This window comes from Trichosurus vulpecula, chromosome 5, assembly GCF_011100635.1.
Source record: "Trichosurus vulpecula isolate mTriVul1 chromosome 5, mTriVul1.pri, whole genome shotgun sequence".
Classification (NCBI taxonomy): Eukaryota; Metazoa; Chordata; class Mammalia; order Diprotodontia; family Phalangeridae; genus Trichosurus; species Trichosurus vulpecula.
In genome coordinates this window covers 26,661,552-26,675,419 of record NC_050577.1, presented here as the reverse complement: position 1 = coordinate 26,675,419, position 13,868 = coordinate 26,661,552, and the positions used below count along the sequence as shown (strand labels likewise).

The 13,868-nt window shown below is 40.3% G+C and overlaps 1 protein-coding gene across 1 annotated transcript in view; it reads left to right on the top strand.

Annotated features, from left to right (window-relative positions):
- Positions 1-10,862, top strand: part of LOC118849977 (protein enabled homolog) — a 93,788-nt gene extending 82,926 nt beyond the window's left edge. Inside the window, exon 3 of the mRNA XM_036759114.1 lies at positions 10,805-10,862. Within this exon, the coding sequence (XP_036615009.1) occupies positions 10,805-10,846 (42 nt within the window). The 3' untranslated portion in view covers positions 10,847-10,862. The remainder of the gene's footprint in view (positions 1-10,804) is intronic.
- The last annotated feature ends 3,006 nt before the right edge of the window (positions 10,863-13,868 follow it).

The window sequence follows — 13,868 nt, the reverse complement described above, 5'->3', positions numbered from 1 at the left end:
CAGTGTGGATTATGTGCTGGAGTGCTGGACCAGGCTTCATAAAGATGGGTTCAAATCCAACTTCTGCTGCTTCGCTCCCTGTGTGACCTGAACAGATCATTTATCATTCGTCAGCCTCAGTGTCCTCACCTGTCATATGAGGATAGTGATAACTTCAGCAACTGCCTCACAGGCTTGTTGTGAGGATCCAATGAATTAATATATGCATGGTGCTTTGTCCACCTTCAAGTGCTTTAGAAATGGGAGCTATTAGCCTCTTGGTTCTTTGTGTATATGGAAGAAAGAAGGGGAAAGTACAGAGAGATAAAGTAGACTTGTCTCATTCTCTTAAAGGTTGTGTTCTTCCCTATTAGGGTTAGGCTTTTCTTTCTACTGGAGTTATGAAAGTTGTTTCATCCTTGAAAGTGTAAAAAGTAATGTATTGTGTGTGTGTGTGTGTGTGTGTGTGTGTGTGTGTGTGTGTGTGCGTGCTTGCTTATGCCTGCTAGATCCTTTGGGAACCAGCCAACATAATTGCATCTGGAGGCTATCCAGAGTCCTTCATGATCAATAATGCAATTGACAGGACTTCCTCTTGTGATTTGGGTCCAGGTAGATCATGAATGACTTGTCTTTTCTTTCCCAGAAAGGGCAGTCATTGGCGCTGAAGCTAGAAGGGATTTTAGAGATCATTTGGTCTCTGTTGTTTTTTGATCATTTCAGTCATGTCTAACTCTTCCTAATCCCATTTGAGATTTTCTTGGCAAAGATATTGGAGTAGTTTGTCATTTCCCTCTCTGGCTCATTTTACAGATAAGGAAACTGAGGCATAGAGGGTTAAGTGACTTGCTATGGGTCATATAGCTAGTATCTGAAGCCTGATTTGCACTCAGGTCTTCCTGACTCCAGGCTTGGTACTCTATCCACTGTGCCACCTAGGTTCCCTTCCTTTAGTCCAACCCCTCAAAATACAAATGTGGAAACTGAGGCCTAAAGTGAATTGCCAGAGGCCGCACAGGTAGTAAGAAGAGATAGGATCTGACCTAGGTTTTCTGGTTTGTAACTAGCGTTCTTTCTACTCCATCATCCTCTAAAATCCAATACCAAGACCAGGGTCCCTCAGTTTGGCCATTGAACATTGGCTCCATCTCATGGGGTGTAGTCAGAGCATATGGAAAGCTATTCTGGTCATAGCTGCTGTGCTGGGCAAAGCTTGCCTGCTGCTTTTCCTTTTGGTCTAGGGTCTGAAGAGATGGTGCTGGTAGTTTCCTTCATATGATGTGTTGGCAGTGTGTCTGTGTGTGTTTGGGGGGAGTGGACCTTTAACTTTTCTTCCTTGTTTGATGTCACTGTCACATAATGGAGAAGCCCAGGCTGTCTGTGATAAGCTGGCCACCTGACACTTTCTCACCCACTTCTTGCCTAATATAGCAGTTAGCCTGCCCTTTTCCCCCTTGCAGGCCAGAGAGAGAGGACTGCTAATCTTGTGGCTGCAGAGCCAGGGGATCTTTGGAGGAGCCTCTGGGAGCCAGCCAGCATAATTGCCACCTGAGGCTAGGTGGAGTCCCAAGGGGTCAATGAGAGCAATACAGGATTTTCTCTCCTTCCTTGTATTGTGATTTGGATCATCATGGATTGTTCTCTGTATCATTTCCTTGTGGAGAAGGACTTCAAGTTATTAGCTATTAACTGACGGATGAAAGTTTTTATAATAACAGTCATAAACATAACTGAGTCCAGTGGTGTCCTGGAATTTTGAAAGAGGTTTATCATGTATTTGTCTGTGTTATAATGGAATCATTGTGGCATGGAGGCAATCCTGGGGCTTTGGAGGTTGTACCAGCAGGGGGCAAGCTTGGGCCAGTTGCCAAGGACCAGCCTAGCCACATGGAGAGAAGCAGTGTGAAAAGAGCTCTTTCTGCCTGTTGAGTCAGAGGACCTGATAGATTTCCTGTCTCGGCACTGCCACTTATTAGCTGTGACTTTGGGCAAGTCATTTTTTAGCTCTCTGGGCCTCAGCCTCCTCATCTGTAACAGCAAAGATGGGACTGATTTCCCTAATGCTCTTTCAGCTAAAAATCTTTGACCTGTGAGACAATCCTTAATGCAAGCCTCATCACCAGAAGGTGACTTAGTAAGTGATTTTTTCTATTCAGACTACTCATGCAAACCACATTTTGCCATCTTAAAAAATATTGAAAATGTGGCATTTGAAAGCGTTAGTATTACTATTATTTTTAAAATAAATTTCATTGATGTATTTTATTTTTACATCACTTCATTTCTTACTGTATCCCTTTTTCACCCCATTCCAAATGATCAGCCCTTTCAATAAAGATTTTGTTAAAAAAGGAAAAAAAAATCAGCAAAACTAATTATCGGAATGAAAAAGTTTGAGGTCAGTATTCCAAAGCCATGGTCACCCAGCTCTGCAAAGAAGCAAGAGAAGGGGTCTATTCCTAACTTTACTTTGGGCCTTGTTCATTATAATCTAATAAGATGATTTCCCTTGTTGCTGAACATTCTATTTACTTTGTTGGAGTTACATATATTGTTTCCTTGGTTTTGCTTATTTTATTTAATATCAGTCCACATAAGGTCTTTCTGTGTTTCTTGGTATTCATCATATTCATTCCTTATAGAACATCCCATCGATGTACCACAATTCATTTAGTCATCCCCCAGGTGATAAAGAGCTGAGACTTCTAGCAAAAAATAGATGAGGATGGTGGCCAGGGTCCAGGCGGCATCTTATAGCGATGATGGAGAAATTTATTCATTTTGTTCGTGAGAGAATTTTTCAATTTTCTATAATCGAAATGATCTCTTTTATCTTTTGTAAGTGACCTCTCTCCCTTGTTTGGTTTGGAATCCATCCATTTCCTATCAAGCAAAGGTACATTATCTGTTTTGCTTCTAATTTTTAATGGTATGAGCTTTAACATTCAGCTCGTGTATCTATTTGAATTTATTGTGGACTATAGTGCATAATGTTGGTCAGATCCTAATTTCTCTTTGACCGCTTTCCAGCTCTTCCAGCAATTGTCATGTAGGGAGTTGTTTCCTAGGTAATTTAGGTTTTCAGGTTAATTGAGCCCTGAGTTTTTGAATTCAATTATTTCTGGTTCTTTCTTGTCTAGTCTGTTCCATTGATCTACTTTTCTGTTTTTTAACCAGTGACAAATGGTTTTGATGCGTGCTGTTCTAAGCTATAGTTGGAGATCTGAAAATGCCGTTCAAATCCTGCTAACCTCCCTTTTTTCATTATTTCCCTTGACGTTCTAGATCTTGTCTTCTTGTAATGATTTTTATTATTTTGTCTAGCTCTGTAAAGCATTCCTTCGCTAGTTTGATTGATGTCGTGCTAAATTCGAAAATTAACTTTGATAGTATTATCATTCCTATTATCTTGGCACGGCCCAGCCATGAGCACTGAATATCCCTTTAGCTATTTAAGCTGGTCTTTATTTCTTTAAGAAAATCTTTGTTGTTTCATTCTTTCCTCTAATATTCCCAGTCACTTACTTTCTTTCCCTCCATTCTTTGCTCATAGGGACGCCTCCGGAGTAGGGCTGCTGAGCTGCCTCAGCCTCCTTTTATGTTGGATTTAGTATTTGACCGAGTCCCTCCCTTGAGTAGCAGGTGGAAGTGGGGTGGGAGTGGGGAGAATAGGGAGGCAGAATTGGATCCCATTTTATCCCGGGCAGAAGGCAAACATAATTCCATCCTACCTTACTTTTTATATGTGGTTGGGCACAGTCAATGTCTGCTGTATTACTGTTAGTGGGGGCAGGCAGAGAATGAGATGTTCAGTTAAAGTATTTACAACAAGAGGAGATTGATTCCAATATGGATTGTAGACACAAGCCAGGGGCTAAATTTATGTGTTTGCTGGGTGAGGGAGATTGGTGGGGGATAGATGATGAATAGCCTGAGTACTTTAAAGATTAACATTGTCAGGTGTGGCCATTCATATGCATTTTACTCTGTTTGAACTCTCACTTTTTTTTTGGTTTTGTTTTTGGGATTCAACTGTGATCATTCTACATCTTGTGAGATTTTGAGAGTTAGTAAGAGCTAGAGACAGCATCTATTCCACCACCTTCTTGTCCCTCTGCTACTAGCACTTATTGGTCATCAAATCTAATAAATGGGATTAAAAAACTCGGAAACCTAATTCTTTTTAATTTTTAATTGGTCTTGGGTACACCCATGCCTCCTTGTATTCCCTCACTGCTTATCCTTTGTGATCCTTGGATTTAACCCTTGACAGAGAGGTCTACTATAAACTGAAGATCAGAAAAATAAATAGTGTCCAAAGTCACATGGGTAATAAGTAGAAGATCCAGGATTTTAATCCAGGCACTCCAACTCCGCATACGGAGTGCCACTTTCCACCACCCTCATATCCCTCAATCAGAAGGAAAAACCAGCCTGAGCTCCTCCACTGATCCAGATTACCATCAAAGTCTAAAAAGAAGAAAACAGAAAATAAATCTGAGCATATTCTACTCCTTTTGTGACTCTCTCTGGCCTGGTGTCAGGAAGACCTGAGTTCAAATCCTTCCTCAGACTCCTCTGTAACCCTGGGTAAGTCACATAGCCTCATTCAGTCTCAATATCCTTCTCTGTAAAAGGGGCCTATGAAGAGAACCTACTTCCCAGGGTGGTTTTGAGAATCAGATGAGACAATATATTTAAAGTGTTATTTGAATGCCAGCTTCTTAAGACCACTTGGATTGTGTTAGGTCTGATTTTAGTGGGGCTGCCTGATTTCTTCATACCCCCTTACCATGTGGGCATGTGCCTGTTTTTCTAGTTGGATTAATCTTAATTTCATTTTCTAGGAGTGGTATGTAGCCTTTTGGAGGATTTATTTTTTTGGTTAAGTGTGGAAAAAAAAATAACTTGTTTAGTCACTCAAGTAGCAGCCTTGTTGTTGTTTCAATGACATTTAAAAGATGGATGTTCATTACTGGGCATCTTTACAGTCTGGGAAGCAAGTGCAGTCAGAGAAGATGAATGAATTGGAGAGACTTGTTAATGCATTATGTTTGCTTTGTTGCAGGCTGGCTGGGGAGAGGAGTTACTCTTGGCCAATTTGCTGTCCAGCTCTTTATTTTGTCTTCTTTTTTTATGCTGATGTACAAAGTGTCCAGTATGCATAGCTTAGAGAATTTTCTTCAACTAGATCCCGAAGAAAGCTAAAAAATAGTGAGAATGAATGAAATGTAATTCAACATTTATCCTGTCCCTTCCTTTTGCATCTTGCCCTATCGACATTTTCTTTCATGATGCTTCAAGACATGATGATTCCCAGCTATCCATTTGCAGCTTATGATATGGGCTAGTGAGGGACTGGGAATGGGGCATTGGTGGATGGACTTTATTGTTTGTCTCTGCACATCCCTGTTTGTTGAATTGTTCACCTGGGTTGGGGGATGGAAGCCACTAAAGACATCAACCTGCAGGCATTTATTCCACACTTTGTATGTGCCAGGCACGGGGAATACAAGGACCCCAAAGGAAGTAGTCCCTGCTTCAAGGCTGTCTCATTCAATAGGGGGAGAAAACATGTGCTAGAGTGGGGAACTCATTGCCTTCAGGTTCTTAGTATGTAAACTGACCTGTGCCACTTAATTGGGTGAGAAAACTCAGAAATGTCGTGTACCTGTAAGCTATATTCAGCCCATACTTAGGAGATGGATCAGTCACAGAATTTGGTGTCTCACTAATTTACTTACCACGTAAAATGATATATTATAATTGTCCTTGTTTCTTATCCTGCCTAGCGTAGACTCAAGAGGGCAGCGACTGTATCTTATCAAGGCTTTGTCTCCCCTGGGCCTAGTGCAAAGCCTTGCACAGATTTGGCACATAATAAATGTTGGTAGAAATGAATAAGTGCTTGAGAAGGGCCCAAGAGAGCTTCTAGTTTGTCTTTATTTTCCTTAGGCCCAAGCAGGTGACTTACCCAAGATCCCATAGCTGGCAGCATAAGCCTTGGTTTATCTCTCTACAAAAAATTTGCTTGCTGATTGATTGTTGGCATAGTAGCCATGATGGACACCTTTCAGCCCAGAAAAGGGCCATTGCTTACTGAGGGTTGGGAATGGGATTGATTGGAGAGAGCATAGCTGTTGATGGTTCTGGTCAAAAGCAAAGGTTCTTTCCTTGTGTTCCTACATGAGCCCATCTGGTGTGGGTGACATAGTGAAACTACTGATTATTTATCTTCCTTTTCTGTTTAAGATGATATCCAGCTAGAATGGGTCTGTGAACAAACTGGAGGAAGGAAAACAGAATCATAGTAGTAAGTGGTGAATTTCTGTTTTCGGAAGGTGGGAGACCTCTTAAGACAGCCTCATCATTCCTTGTAAACAGATAGAAGATGCTGTAACCATGTTGACAGGAAACTATGTGCGTGACATAGTTATCCATTTTCACTGGCCAAGTTTGTGGTAATTAGGGACTGGGTATGTATTAGGTCAGCCTGAGTTCAGACAGTAATGTTTGAAGAATTACTGAAGGAGAAAATCTCTCCTTTTATGAGAAGACTTCTAGTCACTAGACTAATTTGTTTATGGTCTAAAGATTCATTTGTAATCCCAGGGTTGTATATGCTGGGAAGGTCGTGGATTGCTAAAGATAAGCATTTAGGCATTTGTTTTCTTCTTGGGCTTCTCCTATCCTTTTCTATCCCCCCTCATCCCCTGTCCCCAGCTGCAAAGTTTTTAAGGTTAGCACTTTAGTTTCATAGAGTATGTTGATCCAAGTAACTGCATCAGCCATCACTATTTTCTTCATGTTTGGCAATAGAATTATGAGATATCTTAACAGGAGCCAAGGATCAATGAGTCTGTTAGCCGGTTACATGTTTTGTGTAGGCTTATGGTGCTATTTTATTTCTTCTATGAAAAGAACTAAATTTATATAAACTCCTATCTACTTTGCCCCCAAGTACATTTTCCTTTGCCAGCTTATTGAAAACTGTTGCCTGTGTTTCCTGTATAATATGGATATGAATATGCTTCTTGAGGGCTTATGGGTTCATCAGCATGAGCGCTCTGTCCACTGATAAAAGTCATGACCCTTCTTGGCTTTCCATGATGGTCTTCGAGAGGAGTTCCAGACAAAACATTTATCATCCAAAAACTACTTCCTAAACCTCGTTCAGTGGGTTTCAGACAAGATTCAGCTCAATCTCTTACAATCCTGAGGTTCATTCAAATCTCTCTTCACTGTTTTTCAAGAATCCAGGTCCCTTCACATCATGATTAGGCATAGGAGGAGCAGGCTTTGTATTGTGACTTTGTTGTTGTTATGATCCTGTGATTTCATTAGCATAGGGAACTCCCAGGGAGGAAATGCACATGACAGCATTCTTTCTGTAACTGATGGTCTTAGATAATTGCCTGGTGCTTTGAGAGGTTGTGCCTTGCCCAGGGTCACATAACCACTAGTAGTGAAAGGCAGGACTGAACTTGGAGCCTCCTGATTCTAATGCTGGCTCTCTATCCATTATACCATGTGCTCATGTGGACACATAATGTGTAATATACACCAGGAGAATGAATTGGCAATCCAAAGGGAAATGTAGAGACACATATGTATTCAGGCTGTAATGTGTTACTGATGATGGTTTTCATTCAAAAAGGATGTTAGTGAGTATACATGATCAGAAAGGGAGGCAGGCTAGTTTTGTAGTAAGAAGGAGAGCCTTTGACTATCTGGATGAAACAGTTCTGAGAACCTGAGTGACTGACTCAGGGTCATCTAGCCACTAAGAGGAAGCGACAGCATTTGAATCCTGATTCTGAGATCAGCATTCAATTTCTCTCCCGTGCCTCACTGCCATATTATAAATCTATTCATGCAGTAGACAGAGGGCTAGAGTTGGAGTCAAGAGGACCTGGCTTCACATCTCCTTTCTGATGAGATCGCACTAAGTGTGGGACCAGCTAACCTCTCTAGGCTTTGGGTAACCTTGCTAGGATTATAGAAGGGTTATTAATTATTGAAATAACATATTAGTTGTGTTTGGTTAAAAAAGGAAGAAATTCTTAGGTGCATAAGAGAAATCTTTTACAAACAATTTATGGGAAAACATGAACAAAAAATTATTCAGCCTGAAAAAACATCACTAGATATTTACCTGTATAAACAGAGAATGCCAGGCCATGATTTAAGTACCTGTCATAGTAACTTAAGAGAAGTCTCTATCAGTATTTATTGGCTCTTCAGGCTTGATTTAGTTATGTATTTTCCATGATAGTGAATGCGGTAGATTCATCCTGTAAACACTCATTCCTTTTCTCATTGGTCAGTTGCTTGGGAGGATATGAAGGAAGAGACTGATGCATTAAGAGCAAATGAAAAAATGATTAGAACAAAGAAGCTTTCTGGGAATGACTCACTGAGACCATTTTTCTCTAGCAAAATCAGTTTTTGTGAAGCACAGGGAGGAAAGGAACACTGGCAGACTTGGTAATGTTCTTTTTTTTTTATCCAGGTGGCAGGGGTGGTATTATCATAGCTTTTGTTTTCCTGGCTCTTCGTTACATTTTTCAGCTTAGGTCAGTTTGAAAGGATGCGTGGCAGCTTTGTCCGCTGCTAATTGGTGTTGCCAAGGAGAAGGCCCCGGCTCTGTTAGAGGCTGACCGTTGCTTATTTCAAGTTGACCCTTTCTTCCTCTACCATTCCTATTCCTGAACTGTATGGAAATCTTCTATGAGGTAGATAACATATTGTTAAGGACCTGCAGCAAAACATTAATTAATCAGGTATAGCTAAATTTTGTTCATGATGTCTTAGTCTACTCCCATGTCATAGTAAATATATATGTATACACATATATGTACATAGTATATGTGTATTTATATTATATAGACAAATATCTATCTACACAAATATGTGCATTTTAAAAAAAATATTTTGCTGGGGAGAGGGTGTCCCAAATTTTTGATTCTGTGGTATTGGTAACTCCTGGTGAGGATAGTCCCTCCATGGTTGCAAATGAACAACCATTCTGTAACTCAGAGTCTTGGAGAGTTCCCAGGGGGCAGCAGAGAGATCCTGTGCCTTGGCTAGTGTCACAGAGCCAGGATGTGTCAGAGGAAGAGCAGACCCAATCTCCTTGACTCAGAGGCTAGCTCTTTATCCAGCGTGACTCACTAGTTTTCTAATACAACATGCAGAACACAATTACATTTTTCATAGTGCTTCAAAGGTGTGAGTGTGGGCGTTAGTGATGACTGTCTGGCACCGTCTCCATAGAACAGGTGTAGCAGTAGCCTGGTCTTGAAATGAGAAGCCCTGGGTTCTAGTCTGAGGCTGGTCAACAACTGTCTTGGTGACTTTGGCCAAGTCACTTTAGCCAAGGAACCAAATGGAAAGTCAGAGGACTGGTGCTGTAGACACAGTGTTTTTTTTTTTTTTTAATTACAGCCTCAGAGAAGAGTGTAGGATATAATTATAATAGCTAGCATGTTCATGATGCGTTAAGGTTTGCAAGGGCTTGACAGCTTTTATTTGATCTTCACCACAACTCTGGGATATAGGTGCTATTATTACCCCCATTTTATTGGTGAAGAAACTGACATTTAGAGGGTAAGTGACTTATCAAAGGTAATGTTACCTTGTAAGCATGATGAAATAGGATTTGAACCCAGTTTGTTCCAATTCTAAGTACAGCTTCTAGCTTCCTCAAAGAGCTAGAAAGGATACCCAAGTTTATCTAGAACATCTCTCACTTTCCTGGTAGGAAAACTGAATCCCAGAAAGTTTAAAGTGCCATATAAACATGAGTTATTTTTTTATATGGCCAAAGAGACCAAAGAGGCAGGATTTGAACTCAGGTTTAAGAGGACCGTAGCCACGATGTCTATTTCTGTCTGCTGAGTTAACTAACGCTTGCTCACAGAAGCTATCAGGGATCAAAAGCTCCTTGAAGGAATACATTTACATGCAAGACCTCTACTTTGTCTGTCTCTCAGTGAGGTGAGTAACTGAAAATGTGGTCTGTATTCGAAAGTCAGCTGCGAAAGCCAACCTTCTCCTTTGATATTTTTTATCAAGTGGGAAGCTTTTCTAAAGATCAGATACTTTGGGGCTGGGAGAGACCTTCAAGATAATTTGATGGTTCAACCCTTTTATTTTATGGCAAGGTAAAATTTATATAAAGGAGAATCCGTAATATAGCATATACTGATGTCTTCTTTGTTGCGTTTTGGGGATGATAATGCTATCTGGGAGCTTTCCTTCTTTTAGCACCTACCTCTCAGGGTTATTGTGGGCAGCTGGGTGGCACAATGAATAGAGGGTTGGGACTGGAGTCCAGGAAAACCTGAGTTCAATTCCAGCCTCAGACACTTACTCGCTGTGTGACCCTGGGCAAGTCACTTAAACCTTTTTGACTCAGTCTCCTTGTCTGTAAAATGAGCCGGAGAAAGAAATGTCAAACCACTTCAGGATCTTTGCTAAGGAAACCCCAAATGGGGTCACAAAGAGTTGGATACAACTTAGAACAACCAAATAATAACAACACAGTGTTATTGTGAGGATCAAATGAGATAGCATAGCTTTGCAAACCTTGATGGGCTTTACAAATGGTAGTGATGATGATGATGATAATGGTGACGATGATGATGATGATGATGATTGTTGTTGTTGTTTTAAACACTTAATCTCTTTGAAGATATTGAAAATCAATCCCCCACCTCCAGTATTTTAAAAATTATCATCTCCAGCACAGAGTTCTCCTGTTGACTGTTTGGCCAGATCCATTCACTCTTCTATTCTTCATCTTTTTTAATGTCTCTTCTAGGTCCTCATCAGATCCCAAAGTGCTTCCATCCAGATGTGGTGACTCCATTGTTACTGATAAGTAGAGGCCAGAATAAAAATGTTGGCAAGTCTCCCATTTCCCATCTTTTTGTTGTTCTTCTGACTTTATTTAGCAAGTATTCTTCCTTACTTAGTCCTGGGTCCCTTGAGCACCAGTGAAGCTTCTCATAGCCTGATCTTCCTTCTATCTCCTTTCACTGTCTTGTGAGGGCCATGTTGTTCATGCTGCTTCCCTTCATAATATCTTCCAAATGAGAGGTATACAGAATCAACGTCTTTCTGGGCCAGTCACTTGTTAGTTGCAAAAAATAAAAACAAAAACTCCCAAGCCAAACAAACCAAACCCAAACCATCACCAACAACAAAACAACCATACTTGTATCAGCAAAGTTAGAAACCACTTCACAGGTTCTCCTTCAATGAGGTTAGAAGCATTCAAAATTTCTTTATAGATGCAATGAAAAAAAGATAATGTTTCTCTCATTATCGATATTAAACAAGGAATAGAAGAGGGGGATATGTTGCATCACTCTTTGGAGGGTGACCCACTTAGACGCCAAATAGAAGAGGGATTCCATGTAACTGATTCTCCCAGTGGATCTGTTTGTAAGTGGTCTGTGCTGATAACAGCTAGCCCAGAATGCTAGGTGACCAGTATGCATATATCTTGTTCAGGTTTTGCACTGCAAGTAATCAAGCAGTGAATAGGGAGTCAGGCAGAAGATCAGATTGCATTTGCCAAATTTTGTAATGCTCTCAGTGATCTGCCAAAATCCTTCTTCAAAATAACTTGTTATAATCTCTAATGAATAAAAAATATGGGTTATCCAGAAGTCAATACAGAGATACCTCATGGGTGGAAGCAAATGGTAGCATAGTGTTGACTTGCATGTAAGAAATGGTCTAAAATGTTATCAAGGAAATGTGTATTTGGAATAGGAGGCAGTTGGTCCTGCAGTGAGAGCTATGGAAAGTGAATGTATCCGGTATTGCTATTGGGTACTGCACTGGTACCCATCAAATCTTATACGACCTAAAGAAAGGTTCCTTGGAAGCTGAATGCATCCTCCATTGATGATCTACAGAAGGATATGGACAGGCCTTACACAGGATGAGAAGGCACAAATGGGCTCCCTTTTGGACTAAGTACTCACATTAAGACTGCCTATGCGCCTTTCATCAAACGTTCTGTTTATTGAAGCTTACTCATCTGGTTTGTCCTGTGGTTTAAGTATTCATGTGAGGCTAATCTGCATGAACTAAGTGAAAGGGGCAGGAGGGCCCAAGGAGATCAGTTTAGATGTTCTCTCCTTCTCCCTGAAGATATGAATAATGGTCAAATAGTCCCACGCAGGATGCAGGTTCAAGATCCCTTGATGTTTCTATTAGGATAGCACAATGATCCCTATTTCTCAAGTTTTTGCATGGGGGGCCTAGAATTTCAAGGCATATGTCCTTAGACCAGCCAGAAAATACATCCTTACTCTGCTGGATCAGACCAATTCCAATAGAATGTTTTCTGAAAATATCTTTCCCATTCATCCTGCTTTTGAAGTTAAGTAATCTTAGTTCTTCATGGTACAGTAGAAAGAACTCTGACTTTAGAGTCAAGAGAAAAGACTTGGGTTCAAATCCTGGCTCTGATGCTTACTTCATATGTGACCTTGGACAAATCATTTAGCTGTTCTGGAACTTGATTTCCTCATCTGTAAAATGAACTGTTTGGATTAAATGGAGTTTAAAATCCGCTTTAGACTTGTGATCCTATATTCTTCTTGTATAAACAAGTTCAGACTTTCAAAGAGCATCTTTTCCTTGGGAAAGTCATAACCCACCAGGGAGAGATCTGTACTCTTCCTCCTTAAGGCTGAGAGACCAAAGTAAATAAATACACAAGGAGCTCATGTGTCATCTTAGATGAAAAGTGGAAGCAAGGGCATGTAACAGAATGAAAAAAAATATAGTATGGTCTTTAAGAGTAGAGAATGAGAGCTAAAGCTCTGAATGAGCTGAGGTGGATGAGGAAATCTAAGGCTAACAAAAAGGGCCTCTGTTATCTATGTTGAGGAAAAGAGAAGGATCAAAACAAGAATTGAAATGCTGTTTTGAGTGGATGGCTAATGATTCCAGATGACAGAAAACAGTAGACATGCTTAACTGTTATTTTGAGTCTTTTTTCCCACCCAGGAGGCTGATCTTTGTATTGGAAAGGGCAAAGCAAAAATAGGAGTTAAGTCCCCAGATAAGGAAAGAGATGGTAAGAGATCACCTACCTTCTCTTGGTGTGTTTTAGTCATTATCATCACATTAACTAAACCCAAGGGCACAAAAGTAGTGGCTCATGTCATTGCTAGGACAGTCTTGGTTATCTTTTTTTTTTCAGTAATACGTTTATTTTTTATTTTTACTTTCTAACACTAAGTTCCACAAGTTTTGGGGTTCTAAATTTTCTCTCCCTCCCTCTCCTCCCCTTTCCCCCCAAGATGGCATATAATACAATCTAGGTTCTACACTGAACTGATTTACATAATAGACCAGTTGTAAGGAAGAATTTTACCCAATGGAATGACTCATAAGAAAGGAGAAACGAAACCAAAAAAGGAAAAAGAAAAAAAAAGAGAGAGAGAGAACAAAAAGTTTCCCTCAATCTGCATTCAGACTCCATAGTTTTTTTCTCTGGATGTTCATAGCTTTTTCCCTTACGAGTCTTTTGGAGCTGTCTTTGAACCTTGCATTGATGATAGGAGTCAAGTCTATCAAAGTTAGTCCTTACAGATACTGTGTGTCTGTAATCGTGTATAATGATCTCCTGGTTCTGCTCCCCTCACTCAGCCTCAGTTCATATAAGTCATTCCAGGTTGTAATGAAGTCCATCTGCTCCTTATTTCTTAAAGCACAATAGTATTCCATTATATCCATATATGACAATTTGTTTAGCCATTTTCTAATTGATGGACATCCCCTTGATTTCCAGTTCTTTGTCGTGACAAAAAGAGCGGCTATAAATATTTTTATTCGCATGGATCCCTTTCCCACTTGTATGA